Source organism: Charadrius vociferus, unplaced genomic scaffold (assembly GCF_000708025.1).
Source record: "Charadrius vociferus isolate BGI_N301 unplaced genomic scaffold, ASM70802v2 scaffold697, whole genome shotgun sequence".
Taxonomy (NCBI): Eukaryota; Metazoa; Chordata; class Aves; order Charadriiformes; family Charadriidae; genus Charadrius; species Charadrius vociferus.
The window spans coordinates 224,478-250,295 of NW_009649208.1; the positions used below are offsets into that span (position 1 = coordinate 224,478).

General features: G+C 39.8%; 1 protein-coding gene across 2 annotated transcripts in view; it reads right to left on the reverse strand.

Annotated features, from left to right (window-relative positions):
• TBC1D4 (TBC1 domain family, member 4) overlaps positions 1-25,818 on the reverse strand; it is a 53,920-nt gene that overhangs the window by 2,965 nt on the left and 25,137 nt on the right. Inside the window, exons 10-19 of one of the 2 annotated variants that reach the window (XM_009888982.1) lie at positions 25,275-25,501; positions 23,287-23,436; positions 15,148-15,308; positions 14,016-14,225; positions 12,034-12,036; positions 10,149-10,307; positions 8,433-8,591; positions 7,735-7,979; positions 4,700-4,859; positions 2,258-2,427 (exon numbers count right to left, since the gene is read on the reverse strand). In XM_009888982.1, coding sequence (XP_009887284.1) covers positions 2,258-2,427; positions 4,700-4,859; positions 7,735-7,979; positions 8,433-8,591; positions 10,149-10,307; positions 12,034-12,036; positions 14,016-14,225; positions 15,148-15,308; positions 23,287-23,436; positions 25,275-25,501 — 1,644 coding nt within the window. The remainder of the gene's footprint in view (positions 1-2,257; positions 2,428-4,699; positions 4,860-7,734; positions 7,980-8,432; positions 8,592-10,148; positions 10,308-12,033; positions 12,037-14,015; positions 14,226-15,147; positions 15,309-23,286; positions 23,437-25,274; positions 25,502-25,818) is intronic. The other variant, XM_009888983.1, reaches the window with a different exon arrangement.

A 25,818-nucleotide genomic window follows, 5' to 3' on the forward strand; every position in this document is an offset into this window, starting at 1 on the left:
TACGACTAAGTCTTATTATCTCTTGCTCAGGAATATTCAGAAGTTCAGGAAGAAATTTTTAAATTCAAGTCTCACCATCTTGTGATGTGAACAGGATCACACAATGAGAAAGAATAATCCAGGAGTCATCAGATCTCCACCCTCAAAAATGGATCTCTTGACTCCAAGAGCACATTTATAAACTTTTAAACAACACTCTTAATGGTCACAGTTTCCCTGTGTTCTGCCTCTGTGTGACAATAGACTGTTTTCTTATTAGGATGCTTTGATGACAAAGCATTGTGAAAACTTGGAACTAGCAGTGATGGGACCATATGACCCTTATCTGTCTATACATCTCGTCACAGTCTCTCCACTTCTGAAAGTTACCAAACAGTTTTGATGATGAAGCGAAGGATGTCTACAGTGACATTAATTCTGCTCCTTGTTCTAGAGATCACAAACAATACAGCAACAGAAGACACACACAGATCCCCCAACAAAACAAGTTCTGCATTACGTTCACTGTTCTTCAGATAATTCAAATGAGGTAAAACTTTAAATTACATATGGTGCTCAAGCTGGGCAAGTGCCATTTTCCTCTGTGTAGCGACCTGGTCAGTTCTTAATCAGAGCATTATAATCCTGCACAATGTCTACTTTTTTTTTTTTCCCCATTATCTGCTTTAAGAGGACAGTCCTGGGAATTACAACTCTGAGACAGCCAAACAACTCCACCCGCAGCCAGCCTAGGTAGGAGCAACACAATATAGGCAGTGTACATGTGAATGCAGATCCAGAAGACTGCTCAGCATGAAACCACACTACGGGCAAGCACGCAACCTTCCTCTCAGAGCTGAGCTGACCTGCATATAACCACATCCACCTCCGCTCAGACTACATAATCCATTCTTTACTCAATCAGACACGGCTCTGCACAAAGCCACTTCTACCATGCCCACCGCAGCACGATTGCTCTGCAACCCACACAGACCATGGGGGACAGAGATTTAATTTCTAACAGTATCAAAAGCATTGAAATACCACCTCTATCATCGCCAGAATCAGTGAGTTGTGAAGGTAGACACTGAAGTGCCTAACACAGGTTTAACATGGCAATCTCAACCAGTGCAATGAGGAAATGAAGATTTTACACATCGTCTAAAAGTGAATTCTTAACTGACAGCACCCGAAACATGCAAGCGTTAATCAAGCCATAGAAATGCATCAGTATTAACTTCACTCCTGCATACGGAGATGGTTTTCTAGAGCTCTTCTGTTATCTCCGAACTGCCACCTGAAGAGGGAAAACTGCTTACAGGTTCACAGTAAAGGTACTAGATTGAGACTCATTTCAATTTGCAGCTTCAATACAGAGGACGAGGAGGCAGAGACATGAAGATCCCAGCCACTGACTATTTCACAAGAAGCTTTAGCAGATGCTGTTCCAGTAATTCCTTATTTCTCTTCTATTCTTGCCCTTTGCCACAAAGTTATAATGATACTTATGAAATAACACTACTCCAGTCCTCCTTTCCCTTACCCAATAAAGGGCAGGGATCAGTCCTGAGGGGTGTTTACCTCTGGCACCAAGCATCTGCCAAATATGATCCTTCCAAGGACAGGGTTGAGGCGAGAAAGGGAAGTTGCACTAGGGCACCTTAAAGGTGATCCCCAGGAGGAGAGAAGCCACCCCAGCATCAGAACAGCAAAACTTTGCTTGACTTTGATTTTAATACAGATCATGTAAACAGGGCCTCACCAACCTCCTAGCTTGTAGGATTTTAAGTTGGAGGTGTCAAAAAACTTCCTAGGAGGTACTGGCCCTGTGTAGCCAGAAGTTCGAAGGATCAGGAGAAGTTGGTGTGATGCTGCCTCTTCCCACCATGGCAAGCTGTGCTTCCCGTCACAAACTGTTGGACTGCTCACGCACTAGCAGGGAGCAACAGCTGGGTTTAGGTTTGGAAAATAGGCTACTTTTACCCTTCTGATGGTGATGTGAGATTTGTAAGTAAAGTAATGTTTTCCCAATAGCTGGAGCACAAAAGAACCTTTGTACTGAACCTTGAGGTAGCAACGAAAGTCTTGCTAAAATTGCAGTTCAAAATCCATTGAAATTAGCTTATATCCTATTTCTACACAATCCTTGGGAAGAAGACTCCTTTGCATTTCAAACCAAAAGGAACATACTGAGAAGACTTTTACATATACCTTAGGCATGATTCTTTTAAAGAAAACTAAATGGTGGGGAAAAAAGTAAAGAGAAAACCAATCTTACCTGGGTAATAATTTTCTCCATTTGAGGCTGAGTCATATCTGGAATAGTGGTTTTAAGAAAATCAACAATGTTCTCAAAACTCTCACATCCCATTATAGATGTTTCTTGACTGCTAAGTAAGCTCAGTGCTACTTTAAATATGACTTCCGTTCCTTGAAGAAAAATAATGTCTAAAAAAGAAGATAAATTATCTTGAAAACGAGAGCTAAAATATTGGATAAATAGTTATATATGTGCTGAGATTTTTTTCTTTTTAATCAATCATACTGCAGATTTATTCAGTTCAGAAGTGCTATCTGTCTTATTTCAACATGAGGTTAAAACATATAAAAGCATTTTCTGTCATCTTGCAGATGTGAGAGAACATTAAAGAAAATAGTGCATGCTTGTTACTCCTGTTACTGTTATCTGCAATAAGCATTTCATTAGTGTCTACTGTAGACTTAACTAACTGCTAACTATTTTTAAGTGCATGCATGACTAAAAAGCAATCGGGAAGAGGATCACAACACAACGTACTGACATTTTACTGTTTTCTACAGGGAAAAGCTAGTCCTTAAAAAAGCATCATGTAGATTCCATAACCAATCACATTATTTTCAAAATCCATAGTAGTGATCACATTGGCTGTAATTTAAGCCCCAAACCCTTACTTTTACGATGTGGATGCAAGTGGAAAGTATGGGCTCTGCAGAAGTCAGTAGACACAGACTGCACAGAAACTGGAAACGTGATCACAGTAAGTAGAAACTCAGTTTCGGTAGCAGCAGTGGACTTGCAGTTATAGCAAGATGAATGCAGCACATGGGCAGTTCAAATAAGCCTCCTGTGCCGTTGGCTCTGTCACACCAGGGCTACGCAACTGAACAAACTCAACTTCTGATCCTGATATGAAGAGGTCATCCCTGTCCCTAATCCAGTATCACTGGGTAGCACCTGGACACCAGCAAGGCAGCCATCTCAACTCATACACAGTTCCTAAAAGTCTCCCTTCTCAAGTCTCTGATGCACACTCAAGCAGCATAAATATAAGTATATAATTTGTGATGCGTAGACATTAACCATCTGTTCCTGATACGTGACAATGGCCCATAAAACACTGACGATGCAGGACTCCAACGCATTAGGAAGTAAAGCAATATAGCGACTTGTGAGTTTTAAAATGGGAACATGCCTTGCTCAGCTTATTTACAGAGAAATGAATACTGACCCACCCCACCCTTAGTTAGATTTCCAAATTCAAAGCCCACTGAAGACTTTGAAAAAAAAAAAAAAAGAACACTTTAGCCTTGAAAAACAAACAAACAAATAAATAAAAGCTTGAGTGTCCCAGAATTCAATAATCCCACTGGGAAAGAGAAGTACGAATCACGTGAATACCACTGAAAAACAGATATACCAATCATTTGTTCACCCAAAGAGCAGTCATAAAAAGTTTGCTGTAAAAGAAAAAAAACACTGTAATGAAGAAATCACTAGGTCAAAAAACAATGAAACCAAAACCAACCAACCAAACCCCTCTTCCTCACCAAACCACCACAGCAAACAAAACCCTAACACACTCCAGTAAAAAAAAAAAACAAACCATGAGACAAAAGTCAAGTTAAATTTCTTAAACAAAACCAAAACATGCTATCTGAAAACAGAAAAAAAAAATCAAATAGAAAAAAAAGTCTGACTTAAGAGGAAATACATGATATATGCTCTTAGCTTCTCAGTGCATATCTGAGAAAAATGAGTTTTATATTAATAAATGATTTTTTTTAAAAAGCTTCATTACTAGAGATTTGATTCAGCTAGCAGTTCTTATTGACAATGAAAGAATACAAAACAAAATACTTGACATGCTGATACTGTAAACACCACAAGGCACAATGAATATTTAAGTTTCTGTATTAGGCTTTAGCTGAAGAGGAGCATAACATGAAAAAACTATATGGACTAAGAGGCATACTAAGATGAGGAAACTGTTCGATACCTACATGAATACATGAAACAGCCTTTAAGTTCAAGTTTACGTGAATTTTTATTAGAAATCACTTTAGAATCAGTTATTGAGAAACACACTCTTGAAAAATCAATACATTTTCTTTTTTTCAATTTGCAAGTTCAGCAAGATGAACTTTTCTATAGACATAAACTGAATGCTTGATGTTTAAAATACATTTGCAGCAATAAACTTCCTGCTGTTCACAGTTCAGAAGTCTCCTGGCTAATAACAACAGACATACTTAATTGCTCAAGTCTGATGTTTCAAAGAATACAATTTGGTTTTCCTCTTTGAAAAGGAGCTGACATCCCACCATGAAGAGTGTTGCTACTTGCCACCCACAAAAGTCACCCAAAACGTCCCTAGTATGTAGAAAACTATTCCCCGAGAGTTTCAAAACACAATGGACAACATTGTTCTGTTTATTATTGCAATAGAATAAACTTTCTTACCAAATACTCTGGCTACAAATCCTAATGGAAACTGAGATGCGAATAGTGTAAGAAACCATGGTGCAGCATAAAGACTGGGACTGATTTCATTTTCTTCAAGATGATTATACAGGTCTCTGTGATAATCATGAAGAAGTCTTGAGAGCTGATACATCTGAATCTATAGTGCATGAGGGGATTTGGGGAGGGGGGGCAGGAGGGGTGGGTGGGTAGGAAGTAGAGAAAGAAAAGTTCAGCTTTACTCAGTTTTCCAAACCATTCACATTTCACTCGAGGGAAATTAACACCAGTACAGATGGCACTGTAAAATGAAGCTTAATTGTTGCCTAGGGCCTCAAGTGATATCTACTCATGTATAAACAACCCACCCCTAATGAATTAAAACCAACACAGTACTCAATAACAAAGTACAGTTTGAACCTGATTATTAATGAGGAATCATTTCAAATTCACAGGTTTAAGGTAAGAAGAGAATATATATATTGATCTAACTTTATCAACAAACCAGAACTTTCAGTCTTGCAGCAATTAAAGTAGAAGTATCTCTTCCAAGAAGCCAAAACTCTCCATTATAGATTTGAACTATTTCTGGCTAAATTTACACGTTTCAGCTTTCATCCTTTGAATCTTGGTGATATTTTTGCTGCATTTAAAACTCCTATGCTACAATCAACATTTCAGACAGCTTCTGTACCCACAAAGTGCATTAGATATGGTGGGTCAATAGAAGTATACCACATATATACTTCCCTGCACACTTCCCACATGCCAGTGGTCCAGAGGAATTTAAGAAACTGATGCAAAAAGTGATACTATACAATCTGTAAAAGGTTGCAAAGCAAAGTGGTTAAAAGTTGCTACTCTATCAAATTATTTCCTTGCAATTTTGGTAGTTTACATTCCACAATAAGTTGCCCACAGCACAGACTGACACTTCTCTCAGAAAGCAGAAGATAAGAAGCAGACATATTAGCTGTCAGGTCCAATTTTGCTGTCAACAGTGCCTTATGCTTAAGGTGAATCCATTCCTCAATAAGAAAGTGACTTATTATATCCAGTTATTTTCCTATTTTCAGCGGTCACGATTCTTCCCTACCAAAAACCCTGCATGCACTTAAAACTATCTATCGTCAGCAGTGTCCGCAAGCATACAGATCACTTGTCATTCAGGCAAATTAGCTAAATTTGTGCATGTATTTGAGTCCTTGATTTAATTAAGCACAGTTTGGACAATGTCAATACAAAACACATTTACATGTAAAATTAGAATAGTATCACAGAGGCAGTAAACCAATTGGATGAGTTCATTATGAACTAAGGATGTAGATTACTACTTTTCCCAGACAACAATTAAAAATATTCGCCAAATAGGTTTTCATTATCCTAAAAAGAAACATCCAACATTTTTCTTCTACAGGACGGAAACTAATTCTACATATAAGCTTACTTGTGTTTCAGTACTGTAAATGCAAAAGAATTTGCAAGTGCTCTACTCCTTAAAAACAAAGGGTTAGGCTTTTGTAAGAACCTCTAAGTCATCTTAAATAGTCCAGTTTGTCTTGAGCAGACAAAACTTGTACTTTTGTCAGGATAACTGCCTAGGAGCAAACTGTGGAGAAAGAGAGGTTGTTTCATTTAAAGGGCAAGAAGTACTACAAGCAGTAAACCTTCCCAAACTTAAAGTGTTCTCCATAAGAGCTTCTGACAATGGAGGTTTCAGACTCATTTAAATCAAAAGGCGAAATCCTGGACATCTGAATGCTCTCAAACCATCAGATGTTATTGGAAGTCTACAACTGCAGTACAACATACAAATTCTAAGAGAGCCTCTTGGGGGGGGGAATCCCACAACCATGCATTTAATCACACTTTGACCCCCACTGGTTCAAAACATACTGGGGGGAACAATGAGACAGGGAAAAGCCAGAACAATGCTCTTTATGGCTGTTCACCCTTAATTCATCACAGCAAAGTTGTTATAGCATACTTACATCCACAGTAAAACACTATCATTTTTAGAATAAGCACATACAGTTTCTTTAACTACAATCTATTCTATTGCTCTGGACATTTACCAAATACGCACCTAAACTGACTGGTCATGAAAGGTGGACTGTAACTCCCCCTTAAGTTTTTACTTAGTTATAAGTGTTTGCTATGCAGGGACCATGAAAAAGAAAAAAAAAAAAAAAAGACTTTGTATCTGCCTCGGTTTTCTCTTTCTCCACTGTGCATTACAAACTAACTCAGTAGTGGTATATTCCTTTATCATATTAGGGGTTTATAGCATATAGTTATTTAAGTCAGCAGAGAGCTGCATCTCAAGGTGAAAGATTTCTCAAACTTTAAATGCTGGATTTGATACAGATCTGAAAGACTTTGTCTCCTTCCTAAGCAGCCTTGAATATCTATAGCTAGCTGTTAAAAGAGCTAGATGCAAAGCATGCATCGTTTCATAAGCAAACTAAATGATTAAATATTCGTCTGTTCCTCTCTGTGTTGAGGGTGGAGGGGTAGAGGATGATGAGAGAAAAGACTTTGGTGCAAACGATGAGGCAAGACAGAGTAGCCCCAGGTACAAAAGCCTGTGCAGTACACTGACGGGACACTGGGTGTCACTATTGATTTGACTTGGAGTTACAAGCGAAAAATCCACATTGAAGTGCTTATGGACTAAAGAAAAACAAAATCAAATTTCTTTTTAAACTCCATCTATACAGATGCAAGCACACCGAGGTTTTTTTGGCATAAGGAAGAGAGAGAAGTGAAGAAAAGAAAAGGAAGAACAAAATAGCAGAGAAAGCAGAGTTTACAAACAGGAGATGATGAGGACGTATGACAGGAGAAGTCTGCAAGTTCTGAACTTCTCTGTTTGAAAATTCAGAGTTGGATAGGGGTTCGACAATAACATTTGCATGCACCTCAACCTCCAAAACAGCATAAGAAGCTTCTTAAGGCCCTAGGGAACACGAGCAACCTCTGAGAGCTCAAAACTAATTTAAAGTTGGTTTGCTTTAGGAAAAGCACTGACTTACCTGTAGTGACATCATGTCTGGCCTGTACTGTTTACGGAAGCCAAGGTCATACATAAGGAATTTCAGCATTTCAAAGGCCTGTTCCTCACTCATATGTAGAAGCAGCACTCCAGCTACAAAGCTTATACCTTGACAATAACCCACTTCTTTGTCCAGCAAAGAGTATGCTTTCAGGAGATTAAAGAGTGATAGCTGTCCTGCTCCCAGGTGGGCAGAAAAGTAAGGATGTGTTGGGAATGTCCGTCCTGATGTAAAAAGAGAAGAGTAGTTGATGTTCAATTTTTCCCATAAAAAAACCCAGATCCATCTGACAACCAGCACTTCTCTCTTCCCATCTTCTCTTTGCTTTCATACGCAGGTTGATTTTAGTCAGATCAATCCTTATTTTACCACTGATTTTAGACTGTATCCATTGAGCTCATTTCATACTCTCATCTGCATAGAACGTGCAGAAGCAACTGATTGATTTCTCTTTTCAGACAGACGTAGAAGAGCATAAATACAAATAGCATAACCTAAGGAATCACCTGCTTAGGGGACACCAAGTGGCATACACAGAATGCATCCTGACAGCATAGAAAGTGGGGCTGATACAGCAGTACCGATCTCCAGCAACAGCTTCCATTAAGACTAATGTGTTTCCACTCAAAGACATCGGAAACAAGTCAGAAAAGTCTCCCAGCTACAAACAGACATACCTAGATCTACAAGGATGGCATGCTGTTGAGCAGTCAGTTGTTTCAGAAGTTCTTTGTAAGAGACATCAGGTGGCTGCTGCTTGTTTGGCAGTCTGTGTCTGACTCGATGTTGCACAGCCAAGAACTGCCAAATTTCTCCCCGACGACTTTTTGGTACACCTGTAGTCAGTAAAAAAACAAGAGGCCTAAGCAGGGGCATATTTTTAGCGCAGCAACACAATAATTTGCTCTGTCATAATCTTGCCTGTTATCATCTTCGCCAAACCACTCTGGAGGATCCCTCACAAACAGTCAGCTTCAGAAGTTGTCCACTTTGCAGTGTATTCATTCAGTAGCCAAAGTTCAGTCCCACTAACTAAACATTAACTACAAACTTATGGTAATTGAGCAGTGCGTTGGGAAACTAAGGTACAACTAACGCTTGTTTTGCCACCTCTGAGCTGTTAGCCTCCAACAGTAAAAGATGCAAGACTACACGCAGAATGCAGACCTGCCTATTTAGACATGGTGAACTAAATTCAGAGGTGTAAAATAAAGGGCGGTCTACCTCCCCTTCCCAAAGGGCTGCTCATATCAGTCCATAGGCTTGGGGGAAGATGTACAGATTACAAAATGCTCAGTTCAAACCTAAAAGCATTTATGCTGCATACCAAGGGAAGGACAAAGAACCACTCATAATGAAAGATGGCATTTCACTCAAGTCAGCCAAGCACCTGTGAAAGCATAAACCAGATAAAAATACTACTTACGGACTTTCACATATGTCCCCCTGACTCTGTAAACTGACCCTTGAAATTAAAAATAAATTGTCAACTTTGCTAATACTTTCCAGGCAAGTAACTATTTAGCAAGAATACAAATTAGAAGAATCATATCCTTGTTTTCCAACTCTAAACTGCAGTCCAGCAGCAGAAGATAGGGCAGCAAGGAAAGATGTTTGTTGGCAGTCTTCTTCAGGTCACTAATAGGAACGGCCTTACTTCTACCACAATTTTCTTTGGAAGCAATTTAAACTTCCATTCTGTATGACTGCCAGCTTACACTGAAATATTATTTTTCAGCATCTGTAATACAGACATGAGACTCTAGGGAGGAGGGCACAGTGGTACAATCAGAATCTACATCCGTATTATACTAACAAGGCCCTCAGGCTCCCCCCTTCTGGCCTACGGCTAGGCCACGGGAAGATCTACTTCACACCAAAACCCCCAGACTTTCACTTGAGGAAGCAAAATACTAAAAACACTACAAACTCTACAAGATGTGCTCCTTCTGACTCTCTGAAGCTTGGCTGCGATTCCCCCAGGTTTTGGGCACGGTCCACATTAGACATTATGGTGCTGCCTGCTCAGTAAGTAAAATCAGAACATCCAAAACTCAGAGTCAATTGTACAGGAGCCACAGACCAGAAACCAGAAGATCACAGTGCTAGCAGCAGAAGCTCCCAAGTTCAATCTTCGATGTAATAATACATGGGCACAAGATGCTGCTTTCAAGAGCATGACTATACATGTTTCTGCATTGCTGACAATGTAAGCTGCAGACACAGCAGAACCTATTTTCTGTTTGGCAGCAGGAGGTGAACGCATTTGCAAAAAGACGACAATTTTTTCATTATTTTGTGCTACTGGAAGATTTCCTTTGGTATCAAAAAGGAACAACAGAAAAAAAAATAATCTTCAGACTTCATAGTTAAAAGCCATCCTACATAATTACCTTCTTTCAAAGTGGAATGAATGTCTTCCATGTCACATCGGATTTTGGCTCTGCAGTTTAGTAACTTCTTATCCCAAACATTTATGACATCTTTCTGACATGTACCAACTTCATCATAGTCCAGTTTTACTTTTCTTGATTGGAGCTCATCTCTGCTTGCTAGAGCACAGAACACAAAGAAAGAGCACACAAAAAAACAGAACATCAGAAAATTACAAGAGACATCAAATACACGAAACCCATTCAAGTTCAATATTATCTATCTGATAATATGACTAGGGATAAGTACACCTTCTACAATTCATCAGTTAATAGCTGAGATGGGGACAGTCTTTTGTCATAAGGTGCTGCAGGTAACAATTTAACTTCTATTACTGGGCCACAAACATTAGTAATTCATGAAATACATGAAAACATTTTTTAAAGTTTGGGGCAAGAAAAAAAATCCACTCAACACTGTCAGATTCACCACATCTGCTGCTTCCTTCAACTGCAAAACCACCTTTGATCATTTTTCTCTTGCTTATATTGAACATTACAATTGTTCTAGTATGGAAAGTCCCAAACATATGAATATTTATATTAGAGATTTAGACAAGCAAGCTAGGCAAGTCTTCTAAACTGAAGTCTGTCACACTGGTTCCAGTTTTTACATGTCCCTTAAGAGAGTGATAAGAGCTCTTGGCACTGCAACCTGGCATCATCAGGCTGACTAGAAGTAAATAGAATGAACCAACATGAACCCTATCCAGAAAGTTACATCTGTGCTGAAGCACAGAAGTCATATTGCTGTATACTTAAAACGTTTGCTGCATAGGACTGCCTGGCACAAAATATTTATTCCAGAGAACTCGCTATTTCTGAAATAAAGCTGCAGAGTTCCTCAACTTTCATTTCCATTACTGAGAAATTAAGTGCGGTTATTTTACTATACATGATATGCATGCAGATAGACACCCCAATTGCTCATACTACTGCTGTATAAAACTGGAATCAAGACCTGAATGTTGCTTAATTTACAGAGATAGGTTTAATTATCATTGGACTGGACTGTACATTTCACAACATGACCTCTGAAAACTGCAATTGAGTTTATCCCAAATTTGCCTTGATCTGTATGCAGTACTTGCTCCTTGCAGGAGATGCCTTCCTGTTACAGATGTATCCCCCGTATCCCTCTAGCCACCGCCATTTCTAGGTGAAAGCAAAGTCTCACTCATGTTATTATACAAGCTGCAAAACAAGACAATCAGTTCCTTCACCTGATCAGCGCACTTTGGACAGAGCCAATATTGGATGAAGCCATAAGATCCTTGCCTAGCCCACTCCAAACATGTAGGTGACAAATTATTTCCAGAAGCTGCATGTGACACCTCTGAGACCATACCTATTCAAGACTACAGGGGGTCTTGTAAGAAGCAACTATTATACAAAGTGCAGTACACTTCCACAAAAACAGGAACGTGATCTCACCACAGGAATTTGCAGTCCAATCGGGGCAATTTTAAATGTTATCCTATTGCTGTATGATTTGAGAACGCTCAGTCTCATAAGCAGTACACAACAGATTCGAGACAACAGTAACATATTTCAGTGTGACAATGAACTCCAGAATTAAGTGGATGGTTTATCATTCACTGAACAGTACTTTGGCTCTGCAGCGAAAGTCAGCAAGCTTGCCTGTTGATCGTACCTGCCTTACCTACTATGCCAATCTTGGTTGCTTGCAACCATCCTTGTTAACATTCTTCCTAATCATTGCTAGGTGGCCTACTACTTTTTGTAGTTCTTTTATTTCTAGGTCATCTACTGGAAAAATTAGCTTTTAGCTGCTCTGAAAAAAAAAAAAATACATAAGCAAGTTTGTGCAGTTCACAGAACTTACCTTCTATAAAACAAAGAGCTAATAGTATTCAAGTCTCCTCGACAGCAAAATGAACAGGAAAAGAGGTTCTATTAATATTTTGTAAATAAATAAAAAAATCAACAAAACATTGACAGAAAACCACTAAAACAATTCCACAACAATTTCAGTCTTCAATTAGTCATATAGAGCTGAATAAATAGGCTAGGATAAATAGCTTCAAGTAGAGAAATGGCTGCACTTCTGTTATTACATTTCCTGTTCCTAAGATATATATTTAATTGCAAGCTAGGATCCCAACCACTGCCCAAACCAGTGTTGGTTTGGAATGTATCAGTTCTGCATATGTCCTGTCCACAAAATGGCCCATGTTACAGCAGCCCATAGGAAGGAAGCCTAGAGGCAGCCATTATGACAGTTTACTTTTCACCCTTTGAAAATAAGATGATGAATTCTAGCTAGCCAGAGCACCAATTTCACTAGCAGCACTTACAAACATTCATACAAGAATGGAGACATGCTCCTTGGAGCACAAACCAAGATGTGGGCTGGCAGACAGGTGCCAGTTTGGAGTCGCCACTGCTGACACTCCTGTTTTCACCACAAATGATGAGATAGGCAGAACTTATTTTCTATGTATCAGTTACAGAATGGAAATAACCTACAACTGAGTCTTAAGGAACTGGACTGATTTAAGTTTTCACTACCTCCAGCCACACAGGGAGGGTAGAGAAAAGAGTTTGTCCCTCAGCAGCTCATACTACCAGAGGGAATAACATGAAATTAGTCACTACAGCGGATGTCCAGCCTCCCCACCCCACAACAGTAGACTGACCATTTGCTTAAAAAAACAAATGAAGATTTCGGCTAAAGTTAAAACAGACTTCTCTGTAGATATTCCCTATGAATCTAGAAGTTTCCACAGAAGTGTGTGTCAACAGGGAGACAAACTGTGGAGAGAGTGCACAGAGAAATACACTACATGCATAGGAAATAAACACAAGGATGTACACTTGTAGGGACATGGAAAGACTTCTGCCCTGCTGTTTTTCTTTCCTCCCCCGGCCTTCTCAGTAAGGACCGCAAAAGAAGGAAAAAGAGTTAACTGACCTTAACAAGATCACTGTTTTGTTTGAAGAATCAGACTGCTATATATACTGCTATATATAATGAGGTTATACACCATACAAGAAAAGATGAAGGCAGCAATTGCAGAGAGTACATTTGAAATTTTCAACTTGCACCAAAAGCTATTGGTCTATTATACTGAAGAATTTCCAGATGCTAGTATAGACATTGCATCCTATCTTTTCTTTGTGCTAGTCTTGACATTGCATCCTATCTTTTCTTTGTGCTAGTCTTGACCAGTCATTAAAAAAAAAAAAAAGTCTTAGCCAGAAGCTTAGGCAGCTGCGAAGTCAGCATGGCCAACTTCAGATCCCAAGGTAACAGCACTCAATTTTCTGTGTACAGTGTTCATCTTCAGAAAAATGAACTCTTTGACATACCTCAAGAGCCAGTTGCTCAAAAATCATATTTGGATTCAAATATTTATAAATTACCACTGTGATGTGGTTCATGAAGGACAGAAAGCCTGGAGAGAAATGCCATGCGCTGCAAAGGACTGAAACGAGATATAGAGGGTAAGGTTTACCATACCTAAGTGTTCACACAGCATCTGTTCTCCTGACTACACTTCACGTTAGAAATCCTAGACTTAGACAGCTAGAAGACAGGCTGTAGTAACCTTTGTCTAACAAGCACTAAAAAAGGAAAAGTTATCATCATCTTCTTTAACTAAGGTGACTCATTAAGAGCTGGTAGGTAGACAGAGAACCTCGTAGACTGCGAGCTAGGACTGGGAGAGCACATTTCTTTCTAGTACTGATAACCAGAAAGTTACAGAACCACACCACCGTTTCAGATGCCCAACACTAGTAGAGTTTTCAGCTTCAGGCAGCAGAATTTGTAATATTTTTAGGGGTATTTTCTAAATAGCTAACCTTCCAGTTTCTGGTTTTCTTTTTCCATTCGAAGTAACAGGATTTGTTGATGGATGGCTTTTCTCCACAGACTTTGTAGTTCTTCTGAGTTCTTCCTCTCTCCAGTTTTATCTGGACCATCCTCATTTTGCAATACTAGAACAAGAGGGTCCTCCTCCAAGGGTGGAGCAAGAGGGGATAACGGTAACAATTCACTTCCATCATGACCATCTGCAAAGAATCAGAAAGCTATTAAAGGAAACTCAGATTGTTAGACATATCATGAAAATCTAAGTTACAGCAGAACAAAAGTAGTTGTCTTCCATATTCAGCAGTGAGGTGCTGATTCCAAAGACAGAAAAAAATGCAGTTCAACAGTAGAGAACTATTTTTAAATAAAGTGTTTTATTTAAACTAAATAATGTTATATTTAAAGTAAATAAAGCTAAATAAAGAGTCACCCAGTATTTCAACCCTTTCCCCTGCTAGCTCCTTCTAGAGGCATTTATCCATAAAGTCTCCTTTACATCTGAGCTTGTTTACTGCTGTGATTTACTGCAGGCTCTATACTAAAACCAACTTTTTTCTATCTGCTAAGCTGCACTATAGGCAGTGCTATAGCACTTTATGGTCACTAGATATAATTTGTCATTTACCTATGGTTGTGTAGTTCCACCAATAGGACTTTATCAACATAGCAGGATTTCAGATATTTCAGAGGTTTCTACCTTAAATGACCTAAAGCTATAAGAATTATTAACCCATTCAACAGGTGCTATGCGCAGTACAACAACAAGGCAGAAAAGTTACCATTTTCTGCAAACCCTGCTATTACGTAAGCAGGCTAGGGCAAAAATTTGCTAACTGTTAAAGAGGGTATCTTTGCCAGCAAGAGGCAGTTCTTCATTTCCTTGCTACCAGTGCAGCTATGGCAGATTGCAATTAATTTGATTTTGATGACACAATCCTCTGTTCAAAGCAACAAAGACCTAAAGCCAACTGTGCACAACTGATCTCTAGTGAGGTTCTAGCAAGAACATTGTACCAAGCGGACTCCCTTCTCCCTTTTGTATTTTCACATGTTACAGTTCACTATAGCAATTATTATTCAGTAACAAGTGCTTGTTTATTTTCTTTAAAAGCACACACAGACCTGGATGCTGCATCTTGGAAGGAGATTTATTCATAGGTGAAGCTACCTGCAGGAATATTCTCCGCCGCCAGGAGATGCGGCGAGGTGTGAGTGTGGCCCCCGCAGCATTTAGAGATTCACTGCTGCAGACGGTTGATGTTCTTTTCTTCCCCTCCCCATCACTGAAGGAAAGAAAAAGCAGATGGGGTGATCAAAGTCAGTCATCTTTGGATGGATGGGAAAAAAAAAAAAAATAAAAAAATCTTTATTAAGTCTGTCTAATGTACAACCGAACCTGCAGAAGCACTTGCTGGGAAGCCTCAGAAGGCAAAGCGTGCTGTGCTCGACTTTCACCCTGAATACAGAAGTGCCCAATTGTTTTCTTGTAACATAGTGCTGTGAAGTTTGCACTATATACCACCAGGAAGAATTCATAGCATTCATACAGTGCTCAGCTGGAAGCTCAGAATAAACGCTAAACTTTCTGAAAAACTATGAGAAATATAAGGTAATATTTAGCCTCTAAGACAGCAATGGGTTTTGTTTTGCCATACATTAGCCTTACAGGGGCAATCTGATGTAATACCCTTAAAAGTACAGATGTTGCTTTAACAGAGCACAACGCTCCATTTAGTCCCATTTTAAATGGCATGATGAGCTCACAGGTGAATATTTAATTGGAGGCAATGTTCTGGCCTTCTCATTCAGCTTCTTTCCTATGCTTCAAGAAGTGGAGACTTCACTTTGTACAAATGGGGCCAAACATCCTCAAATTTCATCAGCATCTCCAGCTGAAGGAACAGAGCCTTTGCAAACAAAAGGCAGGCTCAGTTCCTACCGCAATGACCTGAAAGGAGATGACCTCCTCCCCAGTTGCCATGTAGAAATATATTTACACAGTAATTTTAATAGCAGCTTATGTTGCTGGAAGAGACAAGGAGAGAATACAGGGAAGCTTTGCTGGGAGGTCATTCTAAGAGGGCAACAAGCACACCTCTCTACTGACTACTGCTACAGGAAAGGACATTTAGCTTTCATAAGTACTTGAGCCATTTTCAGAAATATTTCAGCATTTTGATTTTGTAGTCATAAAGTAGGTGCACAGATCTCATACAGAAGTGGGTACGCTGATTATCTGTGAAAAATCCTTCCATGCAACATCAACAGTGAAACACAACTACAGGCTTCTTGGGAAGACAGTACCAAATACAGGGAGTTGTGTCTGCAGCTTCATCTTCATCACAGGGAAAACTACTACATCAACACAGCAGCAAACTCGCAAACCTTCATCCCGTGAAGAACTTCCATGCTACAGTGCAAAGTCCCTAAAAAGAGTTAGATGAAAGGAAAGCCCAGCACATTAACTGTTCACTGTGTTTTTTAGTGGTAAGTCAGTTCCAGATGATCACAGTTTGCCAGCTGCAGTTTGTCTCCCCACATGTTGCACGAGAGCCAGACCATGAAGTTTCAATGACACCATCATATCAGCTACACCATCTCTGTCAGCACTTTCCGTATCAAGTACTGATGATAATGATAATCACTGCTGAATGATAATCCACCAAGCTAGAATTGGCCTTTTTGGTGACCAAAGCTGTCCCTTTACTAACGATCTACAACAGCTCCCTGTGAGCCTCAGTGAGCAAACTGGACTCGCTGTCATACACCGGTATCAGACCCTGCTTACATATCCTGGCAGAGAAATAATCATGTCTTTAAGTTCATCTACCCAGCCTTAGGCACCACCCTTGCTCTCCTCTAAGAACAGTGCTATGGGCTACAAGCCCTGGATAACAGATAGTCTGAATTATTCTCTAGTCCCGATTTAGTTTCTAGAGTGTTCCCTATAGTTTCCTACGCATCATACTATTAGTAGATGGTCTCAGTAGAGCCCCATGCTGCACTAACCAAAACAGCAACAGAAAACCCTGTGACAATCTTCTTTGGCTAACTCTTACACAATCTTTGGTGACAGGGTAACCACCACTTGTGCTAGCTAAACACAGACTACAAAATTAATTGGAATCTAGAGGTGCTGTTTTCCAAAGGTATTTCAGTCCAACAACTCTTGGAAATAAGAAAATGATTAATGTAACCAAACTCAGTACAACTTGTGTTTCTATAAATAACTGTAATGAAACTACTTCTCGCTACTTCAAGTCTTACATATCACATGCTGGAACACAAAAACTTGATTCATTCTAGGGTTTACTAAATAGAAGCTACATAACAAAGGAATGAAAACTTCCTTTCTACTGCTATGTACAAATATCTACATTCAGCTACTGTGCCTCTAAACATGCAGACAGTCCTATGAATAATGTTCAATTTGCAGTAGTAAAACTTACAGGGAAGTCAGAATAAGAAGATGGCTATTTTAGGGTATGAAACAAAGCTGTTTACATCATTTGAGTCGCAGAGTTTACAGTGTGATGGATTAGTCACATGTGCTACCTCATGAAGTGTGCAAATCATACAGTTCTAAGGACCTGCATTTCTGTTGTTAAACCCTCCCTTCCAAAATTCCCCTGGCATTTTAAGCAACTAACAATAATCACCTCCTCTTTTAACGAGCTGTCTGATGAGTGATTGGAGGAAAACTTTTGGAAGTCTCATGTGCACACCTTGCCGTATTCAATGAAAACACCAAGATTCAGGAAAGGGAGGCCAGGAAGGTAGCAAAGAAAGTTTCCTCATTTCAAGACAGACAGACGAGTCCTAGCTTAACATCAGATCTGAAGGTCTGAAACAATACCCTACAGAGTAAAAGCAGAAAGAAGTCAGAGTAAAATGGTAATGTTGCCTATCTTGTGATGAAATGGTTCAGAAGATTGGTGCAAAAAACAGATTAGTTAACCTTGAAACAGGAGTTGCACAGTACTTATTCCCTGGACTTTAACGTCTTTCATATCTACACTTAACTGGCTGGCTTCACTCTTGGTCACATTTGCAAGATTACTTCAGGTTTTAAGGTAGTTGTGGATTTTAACAGCCAGGCAGGTAGGTGCTTTGCTCAGAAAGGCGATCAACACCTCATACAGTTCCTCTAGATGGGGTGGGGGTACAGAAAAAAGTATATCTGACCACTAGCTATCAGCTCCCTGCAAAATGAAGAGGCTTATTAATGTGAGCGGAGAGACCTAGAGAAAAAGCAACTCCAAAACAATAACAACTTCTTAAATGGAGTTCAGTTATTGCTACTGAAAAGCAGCACGGAGTTTTCACTACCTCCCAATCTGGGGAAACAGAGATTCCACAAGTTTCCTGTCAGGGCACTGATACCAAACGTCAAACACCCACGGGAAAAATTCTTAAGGATTCTTAAGAAAAGACCCTGTTCTGACAACACACAGGCTTAAACACCTACATGGCAAACAAATTGTAAGGTCAACTAGCAGAAATAGTCCAATCATTAATTCCAGTTTTTAATGATGTTTTCCACTTTAAGAAAAAGTTGCTACCTCAAAGTCAAGAAATTTACAACTTCTCTATAAACTATGGATTATAGAGCCCAGACATCGGGGCAAGGCAAAGGATGAGTATTGATTGGTTTATACAGTGACACAAAACTGTTCTTTAAAATGCTCCCAAAGCCTGATACTCAAAACCCCACAAAGCTGCTCCATTTCTTGTGAACTCTTTACACAATACTCATCTGAGTTATTTTACACTTGAATCCACGCAAGCCAACTGACTCAAGAGTGAATACTGTTGCCAATTGTGCCAAGGTTTGCGTTTTTTCCCCAGTTCGCTTTCATTTCAACTTCTCTTGATTGCTCTAAGTAGCAATTGAATCAACTTGACCAACTTTGCAATTTGGAGGATGAGATGGTACAAAATCCCCCAGACTGAACACAGAAAGACAGCTAATATATCAACTCCCAGGACTTAAGCTGGCAGAAGCTGATATATCAAGTCTAATACATGAAGCATTCTTCCCCTCTGGGAGGAAGAAAATCTAGTTCCAACCAGTTTACACCTCTCTATTGGTTCTCACTCCTGTCATATATTTTTATTCTGAATAATTACTTTCTGCCATTTTGTTTAAAGAACATTCTCAAGTATTTTACTTTCTTCATGGGAAATGAAGCTGTTTTAAAAAAAAGCAATCTGTTCTAATTCAAGTGGTGATAAAACAGCTTAAATTATTCTTGCATAACAATGCAATGAACAGAGACAGTGTGGGTTAGTCAAACCTATCCTGAAGGTTGACCCATTTTTAAAAGTGCTGCTTTTATTTTTATATTAAAAAACCAGATTCTTCCAATAGCCTAGCTTTCAGGAGTAGCTGTTGAATAAAAGCCAGAAATTCCAGAAGTTACAGAAATGAAAGTTTACAAAACAGGTTACGCTTTCAAATTCCTGTTTGTTTATCTTTACATTGGCAGGATCTTTTTAATCCTTATGTGTGCTTGTGTTCAATATTAAATGCTGCACAACACACTTGTCAAAATTCAAGATTATGCAGACCATATCCACTGTAGACTTCTCTCTAGAGAAATTAATTGACAATGCAGTAAAAACATTCTGAAGGCATCTACTAACATTGTGTTGATGCCTAACTTTACTATACTGTTCACTCCTTAAAGCAGAAAACATATTGGTGTTTTCTCGCTTCCACAGAAAGCATCACAGTAGTGATCATTAGAATTAAACCCAAAAAAGCTCAGTCCGCAAACATTAGGAAAAAAGACATGACTTTCACCACAGTGAACTTATCTGTAGAATATTTCTTTTTCTCCTAGCTTTAGTTATCTCCAACACAGCCATCTAAATCCTAGCAAGTCAACTCAGGCTTCCTTTTAAATGAAGGTCAAGACATTTTTAGGGCATGATTCATGCTTCCTAAATGAAGCTGTTCCCCATGACAGGCACAACTGGCTGTATTAGTGTTCAGGAAGGATGGCAGAAAAATAGGCAGGGTAAGTTCTGTAAATGTCAGAATATTAAAGACAATCACATTGTCTTGAATGAAAAGCTGGCTGCTGTATCACGTAATCCCAAAGCTACATGATACGGGAAGTCAGACCATACAGGATTCTTCTCCAGTGCAATGTGTCTAGGATTCACTTCACGAACGTGTAGTAACCATGATGATTCTTAGAGACGAAAATGCACTGAAGTTTTAATTAGGGTTCCTAACGGTTAAATAGCTTATAGTCTCCAGATTATAAAGGACTGCCACACTACGCTCAATTCCAACCTAGCATACACTCACATGAGAACACTAAGAACACCTCACATTGGGCCTACTGGGACAGAAGAAGGTCCTCTCTGTGAAAAATAGTCAAAGAAAAACAAACAAACAAACAAACCAAGCCCTACAAAAACCAACACACAAGAAAAAGCAATCTAGTTTAGTGGAAGGTATCCCTGCCCACAGCAGGGGGGCTGGAATTAGATGATCTTTAAGGTCCCTTCCAACTCTAACCATTCCATAATTCTATGAAAAACCACATTGTAAAAAATTTCAACTTCCTCTCATTCATAAACCTGATGGCATAACACATATTTGCAAACTAAATCGGGGTAAGTTTAAAGAGTTTCAGCTGCCATCAACTGGACAATATATTTCATTCTCCATTAGCCAGTTCAAGTGACAGGTGGATTACCTCAGTCACTCTAATCATTATTCATTCGGCACTTCTTTCTGACTATATTTGTTCTATTTGCTTCATGAACCCAACTAGATGCCAACACTTCACCCTTGCTACTGCAATTTCTTTACCTTGACAGCTAAGGCCCAGTTGGTCCCAGCAAGATCTATAGTTGATGGGATCCCATTTTCACACGAGTTTTTGAACAAATTCAAGATTAAATGGCATCAGAAATCTGTACACGACAAAACCTAAGTAGAAACACAGTGGTCTTCTGGGGATTACTCCTAATTTGAAGATCTCCTCGCGTTACAGTTCAAAACTCAATTATAATGAAAGATACTTCTTGACTGACATGCATAACCAATTCCAGAAAGAGTAGTATCTCAGAAATTTCAGCTTGGAATTAGATAGCATTAAAGTATGGTTTTAGTACAATACTCAACACCTACATTCTCCAAATCCAGAAAGCTAGGTTCAATGGGATCCAGCTGCCTGTACAAACTGACCTGGGCATTGCTTCAGCTTGGACCAAGTCTGCTAACTAAAGGGAGCACAGAAACGAAGTTGGACTGGAACTCACATAAGAGATAGTCTGTAAGAGACAGGTTATTTTTTTTGCCATTTCTCTGCACACCCTGATGTGCACTCATCTGTTTCTTTAATTTCAACTTTAATAATTCAATTGCTACTTATTCTAGTGTTACTGCAGTGTAGCAGGGGATGGAAAAATCTAGGCATCCAATTCACTTATGTAGTAACTATTACCGGACACAAGGTTTAGAACAGGTGGTATTAAAAGACTACTTCTACACTGGACAAGATATCAATCTCTAGTCTCATACTTCAAAAGCATACACTACTTATTCCTTATTCATCTGTGCGTGGGTAAAAAGGTAAGGTCACCTTAAAGTGACTCCCTCTTCAAAACTGTGAAATATTTCTAAGACTGGTTTTGGAAAGACCTCTGAAAATTAAGGAGGGGTTAGTTTACATCACCCCTCTACTAGCAAGTGAATCTAGAAAAATTACCATCTACTTAAAAGCTGCAGGATTTTAGGCGGGGGGGTGCAGGGAACAGGCCAGCAGGGGTTCTGCCCCCAAGGCTATGCAGTCACCTTCTTGTAAGGATGTCTCACCTTATTCCACTTATACACAAGTTTACTGTGCTGGAAGGACCGAAACTGTAGAAATTTCCCACTAGGTGTTTTGTAATTGTGTCTACATTACAGTTATTTGCGGCATGCTGTACACCAGTTACAGATTAGAGGTCAGAAGGAGACACTTTAAACGTCACTGAAATCAAGGTAGGATACAGTGTGTTTAAGGAGATGATATGTACCTTTGTATTTATTCTAACCTATATATTATTACAGAGGACTAACCCAAACTGTACCTTAAAGCCACGTTTAGGTCAACTGCCTCTCACATTAGCTTGCATATTTACATAATTACTTACAGTCTACCCTTAAATGGAGATGAGAAACTAATCTGTGTTTAATGAAACTGCACTCCACAAGATGAAAAAAATATCTTGAGACACCCCTAAAAACTTCCACAGCCATCTCATACAACTGAAATCCCCATGTATTAAGAGTCCTAACACACCCAGTATACAGATCTCATCAACACTTATTTTTGGTAAGAATGCAATCTACTGTTATTCTTCCAGAGAGAAACAGTCACAAAAGCACGTTGTACAACTCCACAGGTTTCTGTTGGGAATGAGTAGGGTAGAGTCACACTCAGAGATGAGGAGTACCAGAAACACAAACGTAGTTCAGTGAACAAGGAGAGACTGATGAAGGAAAAAGGAGTTGTCATTTATAGAAGAAAAATAAAAAAGGCCAGCAACTGGCAAAAAAAAGCCATCATGAAGTTCAAAACTATGGTTCCACTTTATTCACTACAGGAGTACTTCAGAAAAGTAGCCCACACGCAGTTTCCTCAAGCGCCCTCCTGAAGAAGAGCCTATTCTTACAGTAAAAAGTAGTGTGACTTCCATACAGTCTTTCACACCGATGTAAGAAAGCCCTTCTTGTATCTTCGCTTCTTCCCCACTCCTCTTCATCTGGAGGTTATTTGCTGATTCTCTCTAAACATCTCACAGCTAGTACTGTCCAGCTAATTTGGTGCTCCCCCTTCCTCATGCACAGGCATCCCATGTTAGTACTGTACACTCTTCACATTGCTCTTTTCTTATTTTCACATGCCTATGACCACAGCAACACATGCTGCTTTGCATTCAGCAGAGAAAGCATTAAATTGGCGTGATGCTGCTAAGAAACATTGCATTTCAAGTGACAAACCAATGCAGCAGATGTGCAGCACTGCAACAGAAATGGGTCACAGCTACTAGATGTCAGCAGACAAGCCCGTAATTTTAACAGGCTTTTTTGGCCAAAAGCCTGTTTGCTTATTTGCATCATCAAGTACTTGGGAAGTCTGTTAGAAATGCAGGAGCACAAGGCAGAGTGGGAAAACCCCACGTGCTGCATTGCACTGGGAATCCTGCTGTTAAGCTGTTGGCACTGAAGAACTATACAGGAGACAACGCTCTCACCTCTTGGAGAGGTCACTTTCTGAGTGCTGGAGGAACCTTCCTGAGCCCTGGTAAAAGCTTTTCAGGAAAGAGGGGGCAGAGACAGAGGAGGGGAGGCCGGGTGATGCCGATTCACTCTCACTGAGAGCATGCCGAACCCCTACAACAGGGCTGTGCAGGCAACAAAAGAACATAGCAGATGGGTCAGCATGGATTCGGATACAACAACAAAACATCCAGATTAAAGATACTGCCCAAGTACCTCATCTTGGCTTACAGTAACTTTGTTTCCCAGAAGATAAAATGTACCAAGTGCACTACTGGGCAGTTTCCCTGATGATATTGATCAGCTGTTACAACTGATTTCTTTCCAGAAACAAGTCAATGACATTGCAGTACAGGCAGACCACCTTATTTCTTTAGCCTTATTTATTCTCAAAGCAAATTCAGAAAAAATATCTCTGAAACATTCAGAAAACATCCTTAGAAGCTTGCTTCCGATAAAGTGAACCACCTTGTTGCTTCCTTCAGTTTTCTCTTGCTCTTGTAAATAACATGTATTGCTAGAACACATTAGAAAGTACAGATTATTTAAATGTAGTAGCCTTGGATAAAATTTTGTGAAGTGTTTAAATCAAGAAAGATAGTCCTACTACATAGTTAAACATTGTTACAATATTAACAAGTGTTGGAGAGACATAAAAATTCAGTTTCTTTTACTTAAAATTTTTGATTAATCCTTACTAGGAAAGGAGAGAAGGAAAAATCCCATCCTACAACCCAGTTGTTACAAACTGTTTTGACTGAAAATCTGCTGATGATGCCACTTAATCAGCGACTTCTTAAAAGTTATCACAAAGAAGTGAAGTCAGCAAGTCCTTCAGTTTGAACTGTCAGGGTTTCCTGTTTGCATACAACATGGTCAGTGGAAAAAAAATAAGGAAAGTTTATCTCAGTAAAAAACACATTATTTATCTCTTCAGAAACACAGTGTAACAAGGCTATTTCAAGGCTAGTTTCTTACCCTTCACCCCCTTCCGCTCTCTTAAACAGAATAAACTTTTTTGCCTTTCTCTACAAGCTGGTGTGGCATTCACACTTATATTTTAATCTAGACATCAAATGGGTAAGAAATTACTATTTAAAGCCATTTTTAGAAAGAGCCCACAAAAAGCATAATTGCAGCTAAGCATTGAAACAGACTAGTAGTTTGGAGAAAGTGCTCCTCCAACAGAAAAAAAAATCAGTTCATCTGGGCCTGAATCTTGTAAAGATTTTGGAGTTTGCACGGTCAGTTACTGCAGATAGCGAGGATGGAGGCAGAGAAAGAAAGTGCAACCGAAGAGGCCCACAATGAACTGTGGGGACCTCTTCTGACTGAGTGAAGAAATCCTGAAGGAACAGCGTTCCACACGATAATAGCTGGAGAGTCTCCAAAAAGGAAGGGGAAAGAAGTTACAGAGGGAAGCTCCGGAGAAAGGTAAACAGGGAAATAGCATGCCTCACAGTTCAGTGGAGGTATGTTTAACCCTTATGTCCTTTTGTGAGACTCCTCACCAGTTTTAATGCTGGACATACGCTCTGGGAGCTTGGCTAACACAGCGACTGACACTTGAAGTTGTCAGCGCCTTTTTCATCCTGGCCTAAAACCATCAGACTATCATCTCTGCAGTTAAAAGCAGCGAGGACCTCTTCTCCAAAGGGCCTGAATACGGACACTGCCAAAAAAGGCTCAGCTCAGAGGTGACAAATAAATAAATAAACAGATTGGCACTGGCATCCAGCCTGATGATCAATTTGCTGGATTGATGCTTCCCCTGAATCACTAATTCAGGGATTAGTGAGTTACTGCAAAGCACTAAACTATTGAGAAGCACAGAAGACAGGCTGAAAATAAATATACAAAACTCAGACCAGTGCAGAAACAGCTTCCATAAGAATACGGGTGAGGCTCATGTACCGAAATCTCAGCAGACAGCAGGCGCGTGGTATAGCATGCCCTGACTCACCTTGTCGTCTCCACACAGCTCTGCCGCAGCAGCGGGGACCGGACGCTCTGGGACCTCCCGTTCTGGAAGGTTATCCTCCTCCTGGTGCTGGAGGGGGGGTGGCTGAAGGTGTGTGCGCGCCTCCTGAACTGGGGGGAGTCCAAATCTTCCTCGGGAAATGGCTGCCAGGCCGAGGACACGGGGGACGCCGGAGGAGTAGCTGGCGGGGAATCGCCCGGCGAAGCGTCCTGAAAGGAAGTGCTGGCAGAGTGAGGCCTGCCGCTCTGCGCCCTACGAGAGCTCGCGCCTAACCCCACGGGTTGTGCACCGCATCGCATCAGGGCACCAAAGCCTCTCCCCCTTCTTGGTCATGACCTATTGTATGCTAATTATCACCAAAACCAGACATCCTTTGATAATTTACTCCAAACCAACAGCCTCCTCCTTTAAAAAAGAAAAAAAAAAAAAAAAAGAAGAAAGAGGAGGGAGGAATAAAAATATATATACAATGCAAACAATACACTAACTACTCTAGGCATCCTCTCGTAGGGATCAGCATTCCAGC